Source organism: Aedes aegypti, chromosome 2 (genome assembly GCF_002204515.2).
Source record: "Aedes aegypti strain LVP_AGWG chromosome 2, AaegL5.0 Primary Assembly, whole genome shotgun sequence".
In the NCBI taxonomy this organism is placed as follows: Eukaryota; Metazoa; Arthropoda; class Insecta; order Diptera; family Culicidae; genus Aedes; species Aedes aegypti.
This window is the reverse complement of record NC_035108.1, coordinates 296,852,377-296,865,304: the sequence shown is the minus strand read 5'-3', so window position 1 is coordinate 296,865,304 and position 12,928 is coordinate 296,852,377. Positions and strand designations below refer to the sequence as shown.

The 12,928-nt window shown below is 39.9% G+C and overlaps 1 protein-coding gene across 4 annotated transcripts in view; it reads right to left on the bottom strand.

Annotated features, from left to right (window-relative positions):
• Positions 1 to 5,277: 5,277 nt before the first annotated feature.
• The window catches only part of LOC5566513 (6-phosphofructo-2-kinase/fructose-2,6-bisphosphatase 1), a 399,659-nt gene continuing 392,008 nt past the window's right edge, over positions 5,278 to 12,928 (bottom strand). For all 4 annotated transcript variants that reach the window (XM_021845463.1, XM_021845462.1, XM_021845464.1 and 1 more), the window contains one exon: positions 5,278 to 6,197. In XM_021845463.1, the coding sequence (XP_021701155.1) occupies positions 6,099 to 6,197 (99 nt within the window). In that variant the 3' untranslated portion in view covers positions 5,278 to 6,098. The remainder of the gene's footprint in view (positions 6,198 to 12,928) is intronic.

The following is a 12,928-nucleotide window of genomic DNA, read 5'->3' as shown; positions in this document are numbered from 1 at the left end:
GCGGAACTGAGCGCAACAGGGCCCGCATAGGAAGCGGTTTTACGATAGACGGGGATACCTTCGAGGTGGTGGACGAGTTCGTCTACCTCGGATCCTTGTTGACGGCTGACAACAATGTTAGTCGGGAAATACGAAGGCGCATCATCAGCGGAAGTCGTGTCTACTATGGGCTCCAGAAGAAACTGCGGTCAAGAAAGATTCACCTCCGCACCAAATGCACAATGTACAAAACGCTCATAAGACCGGTAGTCCTCTATGGGCATGAGGCGTGGACTATGCTCGAGGAGGACTTGCAAGCTCTTGGGGTTTTTGAACGCCGAGTGCTAAGGACGATCTTCGGCGGCGTGCAGGAGAACGGCGTGTGGCGGCGAAGGATGAACCACGAGCTCGCTCAACTCTACGGCGAACCCAGTATCGTGAAGGTAGCTAAAGCTGGAAGGATACGCTGGGCAGGGCATGTTGCAAGAATGCCGGACAACAACCCTGTAAACATGGTGTTCGCTACGAACCCGGTCGGAACAAGAAGGCGTGGGGCGCAGCGAGGTAGGTGGATTGACCAGGTGCACCAGGACCTGGAGAGCGTGGGTCACAGTCGAGGATGGAGAGAAGCGGCTATGAACCGAGTGAATTGGCGAAATATTGTTGGCGAGGCTTTATCAAGATAATTGATGTAAAGCCAAATAAGTAAGTAAGTAAGAGATGGGCGAAAAATGGAGCAAACAAGTGAAAATTGTAGTGATAGGTAACTATTCCACGCCATGGATCGTAATATGGAGTACCTCCCAAAAATGCAGGCAGCTGCTGAGTAACTCGATGTCACCATCGAGTTTGTTAATAGCAGAAGCAATATCAGCAAGGACTTGAAAACAAATCTACTGAAATTGCGACAAGGAACAACTTGGCAAGGATCTGAATATTATTCGATATGCGATGCGAAAGAGGTGACCTTCGGAGGATGAATACGTGGCTCAAACAAGTATGGTTGCCAAGGGAAAAAGTGACCTATGCGGCCGTCCTCCAAAGCGGAAAAGCTGGAAAGAGCCAAGCTCCGCGATCAATAGGACATGACATAGTGGAGAGGCCAACACCAAGTCCAAGGCCAAGAAAGCCAAGAAAAAAGAACCACGGGATAGCTCGAACCAGGCAGTGCATTCACAGGAACCACGAGCGCAAGGCAATGGCATCCCGTGGATACGAGTTGGAAATAAGAAACAACAGAGAAAACCGAAAACGGAGCCCAAGGGAAATCATAAACCGAAAACAATGAAACGTAGGAACTTAAGCAAGGCCCTTGTTATCAAAACGAAGGTGTCGAAATACACCGAGGTTCTGAAGGCGATGCAAAGCACGGAGAAGTTATCGACCATTGGACGAAATTAGATTGGTGAAATGATCCTAGTCTTAAAGAAAGACACAAAGCAAAAGGTTGCAGCTCATAAGCAACTAGCACAAGAAGTACTTGGCGACGAAGTTAATGTGAGATCCTTGACTGCAGAAGCGACTCTCCGGTGTAAAAATCTTGATGAGGTTACCGTTGCAGTGGAGGTCTCGGCTGCCTTCAAAGAGCAGTGTAACATCGACGTAGCCAGCCATCCACTTTAGAAAGGGCCCGCAGGGCACCCAGGTGGCGGCGATCAGGCTGCTGGTTGCAAAGACCAACAAAGCGAAGAACTTGGGCATACTCAAAGTAGGCTGGTCGACTTTCCGGGTGAGCATATAACAGCCTCCTGAAGTTTGCTTCATATGTTTCGGGTAGGGCCATAAGTCGTGGAACTGCAATTGTCCAGAAGTAAGATGTGCAGGAAATGCGGCACCGAAGGATATAGGGCAAGGGATTGTAAGCAAATCGCTAAGTGCCTAATATATGTCGACAGAGCAGACAACGGACACTTAACGGGCGAACATAAATGTCCGGCACAAGCGGAGTATCAGAGCAGCCAAAACGGAAGTAACATAGTTAAATTTAAACCACTGTGATGCAGCCCAGTGTGGTAGAGTAAACCTGGGAAGAGAACATGATTCATAAACGTTAATTTTATAGAGTGCTTGCCATTCATTTGCTATCCCATTTGATTCACCGCCTGACTGTTAAATTAACTTAAAACTGTTAACAGTCAAGCGGATTTAAGCTATCAAATCGGATAGCAAATGAATGGTAGGTACTCTATGAAATTGACGTTTATTGATAATTTTCTCTTCCCAGGTTTACTCTACCATATCCATTAGCTGCTTTGGCAGTCAGTCTAGGAAACGAAGACCGACGTGGTGTTACTATCGGACCCATACCGCACTGGGTGGCGGATAGGTCTCAGCAGCTAGCAGCTAGACGAAGATTGCAACGCGCACGCACAGAAGTACAAAGAGAAGAACGCGGCAAAGTTAGCTCTCAAAAAGGAAATCAAGAGTCAAAAACAGGCATGCTTTGATAGTCTATGCCAGAGTGCCAACTCGAATCCGTGGGGTAACGCCTACAGAGTGGTAATGGCTGAACTCAAAGGCCCCGAGAGAAGTCACCCGAATTGCTGCGATCGATAATCGATGTACTCTTCCCGCATCATCCCACAAGCCCATGCCCCCCAGCGACGAATTCGGCAGATGAAGGAGAAGAAGTGGCGAGGGTGGCGAACGAAGAGCTGGCAGAAGTCGTGAAATCATTAGCGTCAAATAAGGCACCGGGACTCGATGGTATCCCGAATGTTGCCTTGAAAGCGGCAGTCAACGCGGATCCATACATGTTCAGAAGCGCGATTCAATGTTGCATTGACGAAGGAATCTTCCCGGATGTATGGAAGGCACAAAAATTGATGCTACTACCAAAGACGGGGAAACCACCAGGTGACCCGTTGGCGTTTACACCTATCTGTCTACTAGATACGATGGGAGAGTTGATGGAGAGGTCGATCCTCAACAGGCTAGTACCGTATACGGAAGGTGCGGACAGTCTGTCCAACAATCGAGCATAAAAGGAGCGGCATCCGTTACTGTGCGGTTGTTATTCTGAATGTAAAGAATGCGTTCAACAGCGCAAGCTGGGAAGCGATAGCCCACGTATTCACCGGCTCAAGGTATCGGTGCAGTTGTGTAAGCTTGTAGAAAGCTATTTTAATGGTAGGATTCTACTCTATGATACAGAGGAGCGACAGAAAAGCGTTGAAATAACTGCGGGAGAACCTCAAGGTTCAATCATGGGCCCGATGTTATGGAATGCGATGTACGATGGCGTATTGAAGCTGCCCCTTCCGACGGGTGTTAAGATTGTTGGCTTTGCCGACGACATTCCCCTAGTGGTCCATGGAGATTCGTTGGAGGAAGTAGAGTTGACGGCAGCGCACTCTATCTCCAAAGTTGTGGAATGGATGAAGTCTAGGAAACTAGGACTGACCCGTCACAATACTGAGGTGGTGGTGGTCAACAACCGCAAGTCCGAACAACGAGCGTTTATCTCGGTAGGTGATTGCACCTTAGAGTCTAAGCGATCCCTTAGGCATCTTGGGATAATGATCGATAACAAGCTCAGGTTTGCTAGTCACGTTGAATATGCCTGTTAAAGGACATCTACGGCTATAGCGGCGCTTTCGAGGATGAGTTCTGCTAAAATTAGCAGCAAACGCCTGACAGGTGTGGCACTATCCATACTAAGGTATGGATGACCAATCTAGTCAAAAACGCTTAGAACGAGCAAAACCCTAGAGCAGTTGGAAAGCACTTATAGGATCATGTGCTTAAGAGTGGCAAGCGCCTACCGAACAGTTCCTAAAGAGGCCGTATGCATCATAGCTGGGATCACGCCCATTTGGCTCATCATCAAGGAAAATGTTCAATGATTCAACCAATGAGGTACTAGAGGATTCCACAATGCGTGTAAAGAGGAACGGTTGGCGACAGTAATGGGATAACTCCACTGAAGGTAGATGGACCCATTTGCTAATACCAAATGTGTCAGAATGGAAAAAAGGAAACCATGGAAAAGTGAACTTCCACCTGACGTCGTTACTGTCAGGGCATGGTTGCTATAGGCAGTACCTGCATAGGTTCGGGCACCCAGAATCTCCTGCGTGTCCCAATTGTGCCGGTGTGGAGGAAACAGCAGAGCATGTCGTGTTCGATTGCCCCTGTTTCATTGTTGTGAGAGGTCGCATGCTCGCTACATGCGGAGGGGACCCGTCCCTGGACAATATAATCCAGAGAATGTGTGCGGATGCCGAGTACTGCAATGCAGTAACTACGGCTGTCACTCACATTATGTTAGAATTGCAGCGCCTATGGAGCGCCGACCAAGAGTTGGCTGCAGCCCTGTCGAGGCTGGTCCCTTGTAACATTGTTTAAGTCGGATATGAGAAGCAGTTTGCCAAGGCTACTTCTGCTACACGTGTTGTACTATATGCACTGGCCCCTCCCCGAAGAAATACTGTAAGGAGGGTCCGGGGAGATAAGGTCTGAGGCCAAGGGTAATATCTGTGCACTCTGTACACCACTTGAGCAATTTAGCGAGAATTTCTCATGTACAGTGCATAGGCTGGTTTTAGAGAGTTTCCTTCTCAGACGTCTGTTTGCTGATTTCCCCCTTGTAAAAATCGAATGTATTTACACGTTATTTAACTATGGTACAATGTTCAGAAGATCCTACTCTATTGGTCTTGGTCCTGGCATTTGCTTAAAAACAATGAGCTACACACTCGGTTATCCATGCCTTCTAGAGCTAGATCTTAAAATATGAGGCACAGTTTGATATGATTCCAAATAAAACATAAGTGACTGACATGATAAATTATATTTCTTATGCGCCATACAAACTGTTTTTTATATTCATATAGAACATCTCACCATGGGAAGAGGGCGTCAAGAAATCTTCAGATTTGTTTTAGGTAATTAATGGGCAGCCTCTTACCACTATTATTGATGTCCATAAATAATATAACAGGCTAGTCTTGATTGAAATTGAATGTTACCAAATAAATTCACTGGAAATCGATTCGAAGACCAATGTGAGTGGATCTATCTCGTAATCAATTTACTATATTCATTTTAAAAATAACTCCCGCTGCATGCGCTGGTGCATCGCATCACCTCAAATCCAAATTTAGCTCCGTTCTTTTCTTTCAAACCAGCATCAGAAGGAAATCGAAGGGAAATCTTGGTATCTTTGCCACATTTCACGCACGACGGACGGTAGAATCGAACGAAGGAATGCCACGCCTATCAATGCGGTTCTAGGATGTGTTCACCATGGCCTTCGGATACGTTTCAGTTAAAATCGGACACATTCTCACGTTTGTGTAACTCTTGCTTCATTTTCATACTATTCTTTTAGTTCTTTTTTATTGTTGTTTATTTAGGATTGACCTTTTCTTGTAATTGTGTTTTCTACAAATAAAAAATCAACGGTTATAGCTTAAAAATAGACGTTGATATACTCTTAACGCGCGCTATTCTACAATGTTTGTTACCTTCCATGTGTGTATGTGCCTTACGTTTTTAATCTTTTTTGTTTGAAATATTTTTTTTCAATCAGCTTACAAAAATCAACTTTTGTTATATGATTTAGCGTTTGTGTTTGTATAATAAAATGCATCTTTCCATCTCAACTTGGTTTCAATCTTTTCTTAAATCACTTTGCTTTGCCTACGCTCAATTTTCACGCATCCTATAGTCTTATCTGTTTTAACATTCCAGTTGTAAGTATAATATCATACGACGATGCATTGGTACCCAACCAAAAGCTGCTTTTCCTACCGGTGCTCTCAACTCAATCGATTTGTACGAAGGTTAATTTAACATTTTTGGAAGAACGGGAATTTTGATTTATACTTTGCGACAGTTAATTGGTTTGGATTGGTTCACATCTCTTTTTGGTTAAATTTTGTTGCGGGTCAACCAAGTGAAAGAGCAATACAATAGCTCAATAATAATGCATCGTACAATTGGAGTGAAACTTCTCCAATACATAATGATGATTTGTTTTTTTGTGTGATCTAATTAATTTTTAATTTCTGCTTGTCACTTTTCTAGTTCCGTTCTGTCTGACTTGGCTGTGATTTCTGTATTTGCGCTATTGTCGCTGGTTGTGTTGTAGGTTGTGGTCGATTAGGGCACTTTGCTTACCTAATCGTGGTGGGCATTTGCTGTGTTAGAGGTGTATCGAAGTGGGCCGGAACCGTGGTCAGAGCATCTGCAGTTGTGCGACTGGTCGAGCAGTTCTGTCGAAACGAAACACACGAAACAAAATCAGGTGAATGATAATTTATTTGTGTTTCTCAATAAAATTTGACAATGACTGGATGTGATGGTTTTTTTAGTTATGTTAATGGTACATGTGATTCATGAAATAAACATATTTTGGTGAATATTTTACTTGACATTATGAGTGTTGATAAAATGTGAAAACTATTTAAACCAGTTGAGGACTAAGAACCCAAAGTTTTCAAATCAAATTCGTTCTCTATATTTGTGCTCTTGAAAATTTGAGGTAGACCTCGAAAGATATTTTTACGATGAAGGACATTGCTAAACACCGCGAATTTAATATATCTGGCGCGAAACCGAATAGCGATATTTCAACTGGCAACACTTGTTTAGTGTCAGATGTAGCATGCTGTTCTCGTGAAGCGCACTACTTCCGACAAATGAAATACAAAACGATGCATAATAACTAATATAAAAAACAAAATCTTAGTTTTTAGTTTGGAGATTGGATAAATTATTTATGAGAATGCATTAACGCTGTGATATTGTAGAAAGTACACCATCAATCTTCCATTAAAACATTAAAACTCAAAATCACAGACTGAATTAAAACGGTGTAGTGCTCTATAATATACTAATGGCTGTATGCAATAATATATTTGTATAACATTTCTATTATCTTGATAAAATTCCTAACTTCTTAGAATAACTAATCCCAATAATTCCAATTATTTAGAGAAATCGAGAATATTGATAATATTGATGTGTGGTCAGTAAATGTGAAGTTGGTAAAAAACGGCATACCATCATGGACTGGTCATATTGTGTGGGTGTATGTAAAAATATGCTAAATTTAGATCCTTTTATCATGATGGCTTCATGATGTGTCAAATTGGTCTTTAAGTGTTGAAATTCATCGAAATTAGTGTAACTCTATTATTGTTCTATGAACCCCATAAATAGGAAGAAGTCAATATCACAAAAATCGACTTTTTTCAAATTTTTGCCGATGAAAGATTTTTTAATATATCGCATGCTTTTCTTGTCTACCAACGCGAACTTTTAATGAAAAAAAAAATCGGAGGTTCATACAAGTTCATGTGTCCCAGCACACCGTGGACCATACAATTCGTAGTTGCTAGTCCGTGATTTACTACAATAATCCAAATTGCACAAGGAACTAACAGACGGAGCTTGGGAGTAGCTAACCGTCTTCAGTATACATTTCCGAGAATTCAAAGCATTATAAAGTCAATTACGGAACCGGCCACGTCCTTACGGTCATCGGGAGAAGAGAAGGAATGTTAGGGTGACATCCATTGTTGCTAAAGACCGAGTATACCTCTGCATCTTCATGATTGTCACGGGAAGGAGTTTTTGATATTGGGGAGGATTAAAAAGCCACACAATCTGGATTCGCCTTGGTAAGTGATGCGATTCATGTAACCTCAATTACAAAATACCTATTGACACATATAAAAACTGGTTTTCAAATATGTCGACCCCACTGGTGACGAACAGTTCAAAGCATTTGTAAATATAAAATATGACATATTTGTTGTGTTTTCATGTTACGGCATGTGTTACAGTCTTTAAGCAATGAAAGAATGACATCCATTATTATTGGAAATCGAATATACCTCTACATTTCCATGATTATCGCAGGGAAAGTCTTTGTTAGTATGGAGGATTTAAGAGTTACAACATATGAATTCAATTGGTAAAATAATTCATGGAACATGAACCCAAATAGATCTCTTTTAGTCTGTGGTGAGAACATCAATACTTATTGTGCCAAACCATTCAAAGTATTTTTTCGAAAATACAAAAACAGAGGAAAAGGCATGTGTCTTGTAATATGTATTATGTAAATGATGAATTAGAGTATGCCGACAATTGGAGTGACGACAACCATTGTTTTTTTTGTATCGTAACATTTATACCGTTATCACGTATCATTTGGAATCGAAGCATGAAACGAGCTCATCAATTGATAATCCATTGTCGATAGGTCTGCTACAGATCAATTTCAGTTTCACCACCAACACACCTAACGCATACGGTCTAAACTACCAACCATAGGAAACAAATATATAAAAAAAACGCGCTTAAACCGAAAGAATCTACACTTTCAAAAGCACGACAATCGAACTGAACTGCAGAGCGACCGACGCGACGAAGACCAACTTGCTCGCTTCTTTCTTATCGAGCCACTGGGAGCGACAAAAAGCATACTTTCCATACGCGATAATCGAACCGAACTTTCAGCGAATTCTGCATTTTTGTTAATTAAAAATCATAATGTTAATCCTTCAGAAAACCGTCAATGAGTATTAGAGAAAAGGCCATGATAAACCATATGACGCAACTTAGTCGTAATGCTCTCACAAGAGCGCTGGACGGCACTGACGTCCATCTTGTCGGATCCTCGTGGTCAACTGCTTCGTATCCTTGGCCCGCCAATTATTTTTGTACACAAGGGCACTGAGGAAGCCGAAAAAATCCTCAATGGGACGGCACAGGAATAAGTTAGTCGGGTTCCTTTCTTTCTTTCGTACGGTAAACCCTTAAAACCCTACAACACGTTCGCGGAGTTCTTGCGGATTCGACGCCATCTTCGATTGAAATGACAGTACCCGAGCGAAAAGAAACATGTCACCCATTTTTAGGGAGTCTAGAGAGCAATTCTCTTGGAGAGAAAAAAATACGCTGTTTACTTTAATTAAAGAAAGGTATTGAAATCATTCTCATTTTTTACTGAACATCCGTTACACAACATTGCCATTTAAATATTTTTATCTGTGTGTCATTCTGGATATTAGGAGAAGACAAGGTAAGAGCGCCCGCCGGGGTAAGACGGACCACCTTCAGTTTAGCATGAAAATGGCGGTTTATATCCACGTTATTCAATGTAGAATTTATAAAACATTATACTTTTTAGAATCATAGGAAACCGATATATTTTTTCGCAAAATTATGTACAAAAATTGTGGTGCTCGCTTTTACCCCGTGGGTGGGCGGTTTTACTCCGTCGCTAAAAATAATCGTGATGAGAAATCACTTTTTCAAGCTTCAAGAAACAAATATTTTTTTTACATATGACAACACCTGTGATATTTTTTGATCATGTCCAAGGTTTTTGAAATGCGGCGTCGAAAAAGTATTTATTGATTCTTGATTTTGACATATGAATTAAGTTGCTTAGGCGGGCGGTCTTACCCCGTTTTCCCATACTCCAGAAATTATGCCCATATTGAAACCAGGTACTGGACTAATTTTGTTTTTTTGAAATTTTAGCTATTGAGTTCAGCTTGAAAATGTAATAGAAGAAAAAGGGGAAATAAATGGACTTGCTCTAACTTCAAGTTGGTAGAACAATCAGCGGGTTAGATATGAGACGAATCTCCAAACTCTTCGTGGGACGTCTAGAACTTCATCTTCATAGTAATCATAAATTTTGCCGTCAAAGTATAAGCATCGTGGGTTTCGTGGCCGTGCGGTTAGTTTTACCAAGCATCCAGTTTTATCCGTATCGAGTCAAAAAGTATGGGTTCGATTCCCGCTTCCGTCCGGAAAACTTTTCGTCAGTGCCACTAGGCGTTGTATGCTAGTCCGTTGTTTAGTGTGGTGCTTCCTTCAAAGGGCAAAATGCCCACTGGAAGCAGTAACGTGTCGGTGTCTTAAAAAAAAGAACATGGAATAAACAAATCGAAACATTTTCTTTAACAACCACATATGATTTAAAACGAACTTTATGTGACTTTTATCCTACCTGGCCTAGAGATGTTCTGCTATAACATTGACAACAATACTTCCCGTCGCTTATAAAACTATACTAATTGTAAAGTGATGCTACAAATTGCATGAAAAACTCTAGACTTTTGCTCAAACACGAGCAATGTAAATTTTGTAGGCTCGTAGCCTAGAGGTCAACCTAGTTTTGTCAAATGACTATGCTTTCTCAAAATTAGAGAACTTTTTTTAAATGTGGACAAGCGATAATATTCTAAATATGAAGGGTGGCCATGTGGTTGGCCTCCGTCACGGAAAGTCATTGTGCAAACTCTTGCTGAAACAATTCTCGAAAAAATCTTGGCGGACACTCTGAAGAAACTGTTAGAAGAATTATTGTAGAATTTATTGAAGGAATCTTTGAATAGTGCAGGAATTTCTGGAGGATTATCTGCTGGCAAAACCCCAGTATTAATGCATATACGCTCCCGTGCAAAAATTTGGGTTCACCCCATAAAAAATAAATAAATACAAAGTGTTGTGTCCATATCTCTGTGATTACACGTCCAATTGAAACTCTTTAACCCGCATTCGAAAGGCAAAGAGTTATTCTTACTTTGTATGTATTTTTCCATGCGCATTTTATGAATTTTGTATACTAAATTTTAACTTAAAGTTGTGACAATTTTCAAAAAGCACACTGAAAAATCTAAAAATTATTAAAAATCAATAAAACAGTCAGTCAAGTCATCGTGCAAAAGTTTGGGTTCACCCCTCAGTGTGATGCAAATTGTGCAAAAGTTTGGGTTCACCTGAGCGGCACGCACATCGTATTTGACAATATCTCCGCCATTTTTAACCGATTTTAATAGTTTTAAGCTTTTTTGAATGCAAATAACGGCGCGTACATGATTGGTTCGAGATTTCAGAGATTTTTCGTGTTTTAGTAAGTTCAGGTGAACCCAAACTTTTGCACAATACATCATACTGAGGGGTGAACCCAAACTTTTGCACGATGACTTGAATGACTGTTTCATTGATTTTGAATAGTTATCTGATTTTTCCGCAAAAATTTCGTGAGTCGTCTTCAAAGAATATAAGATTACGATTCTATTGATATTTCTATTTATATAGCATTTAGGAGGAAATGTATTGAATACTTCAATTAGTTTGAAAATAATTTAATTAGTTTATTTAACATTGAATTGTTTGACGTGACGCCCATTTTACATGAAAATCATTTGTAACAATTATAAAAAGACGTTTGTCTTATGTTACTGATTAAATGAAATAAATAAAATAATAAATAAATAATAATAATAATTGACACCTTGTTTTGAAATTTTGGTTGTTCCAATGCTGAGGAGTTTAGATATGATTTTTCAGTGTGTTTTTTGAATGACAACTGAACTGGAAGATTTGCTGTCAGAATCACTGTATGCTGTGTATCGTGTTGGAAAACCTTAAACAACATAATTCCAAGAAATACCAAAAAGGGACTGTTGAAGTAATCTTTGGATTAATTTAAAGAGCTAGAAAAATATTTCTAAAAAAACTCAAAAAAAAAAATTTCAATTGAAATTGTTGGGAAATCTCATGGAAAAAATGTGGATATATTTATTGAGCATCACTGGAAAAAAAACTGGAGAAAAACTGGCGCAATCAATAAAGAAATCTTTATAAGAGTTACTGAAAGAGATGGTACACAAATAATGTCACGCTAAAGTTTATCTTTTTTAACACCTCTCCCCCCCTTTGTCACGTTTTTATATGAGTCCTGCGAAATTTTTGTGACGCTTGTCATGCTTAGTTTGACCCCCTTCCCCCTCGGAGCGTGACGTAATTTGTGCATGACCCCAAAGGATTTTGCTAAAACTTCTGTATGAGAATTCTTGAGGTTCTGTTCTTTTGAAACATAGCAAAACATCAATTGTAATAAGGTGCCGTGGGGTAAGTGGATACAGAAAAATCAATAGTCAACTTCATTGTTATGCACAGCTATCCTGAATAATGTAATTCAAATTTTTTTCTGTGGATAGCAAATGAGGGACTGATATACTACAAATCGTAATTTGTTTCTATTTTTTCTGATTGTTGTGTATTGAGTATGGGGGACTTGTAAATTTGCACCAAATGATCCTCTTGCCACACCAAATCACATATTTTCCATTATGATTCATTCAATTAGAATTGAATTGTCCACAACGTGTTGAAAAAATTATCAGTATTTGATTTCAGGCAGAGATACAATTGATTTTTGATTGACAGAAAATATTTAATTTTTACGGTAAACAAGTTTGCTTGTGTTAGTGTACGTGTAGTACCAGTTTTGCAGTAGTATCAGTGTGTACGTGATAATATAACCTAAAACAAAGTAATGGTGCAAAAACATTACAAATATTCAAGTTTTTATGCTTAACATGGACAAATGATCCACTTACCCCACTGATACACTTCCCCCTCTGTACCTTATCATTTATAAAGAGCACATAAAGTCAAGCGATGTTGTCTGAAAATTGATCTTGCAAGTTAAAAAGTGTATGAATAATGAGTTATTGAGAGCAGGATGAAACGAGGCATAACTTTACAATAGACTTTGTTTCACGACATATTGTTCTATAATTCGTTCTGTTCAATGAAAATATTTTACTAACTAGCATTCAATGAAATTTGGAAGCGAAAAGTTATTATACATATTTCAAAGATTGACACTGGACTGCAAAATTTACCATGTATCATTTATTTATAAGTTGAGAAGCAGAGTCCGTCCCATCGGAGATGTAATGTCAAAAGTAGAGGATAATGGTTATAATTTTACCTACATGACCCGACAGCAACAAGCATGATACTAAGGATCGCAAATTGCCTAAATTTTTGCTCTGACCATACTTCATTGAGCACCTGGCCTTAAGAAGAAAATAACCATCATCGTTTTACAAATGTTCAAAACCAGTTTTTTTTTACTCAAAGTCGAAGTTCATGGAAATCTATCATTGCATAGCTCTTCATATCT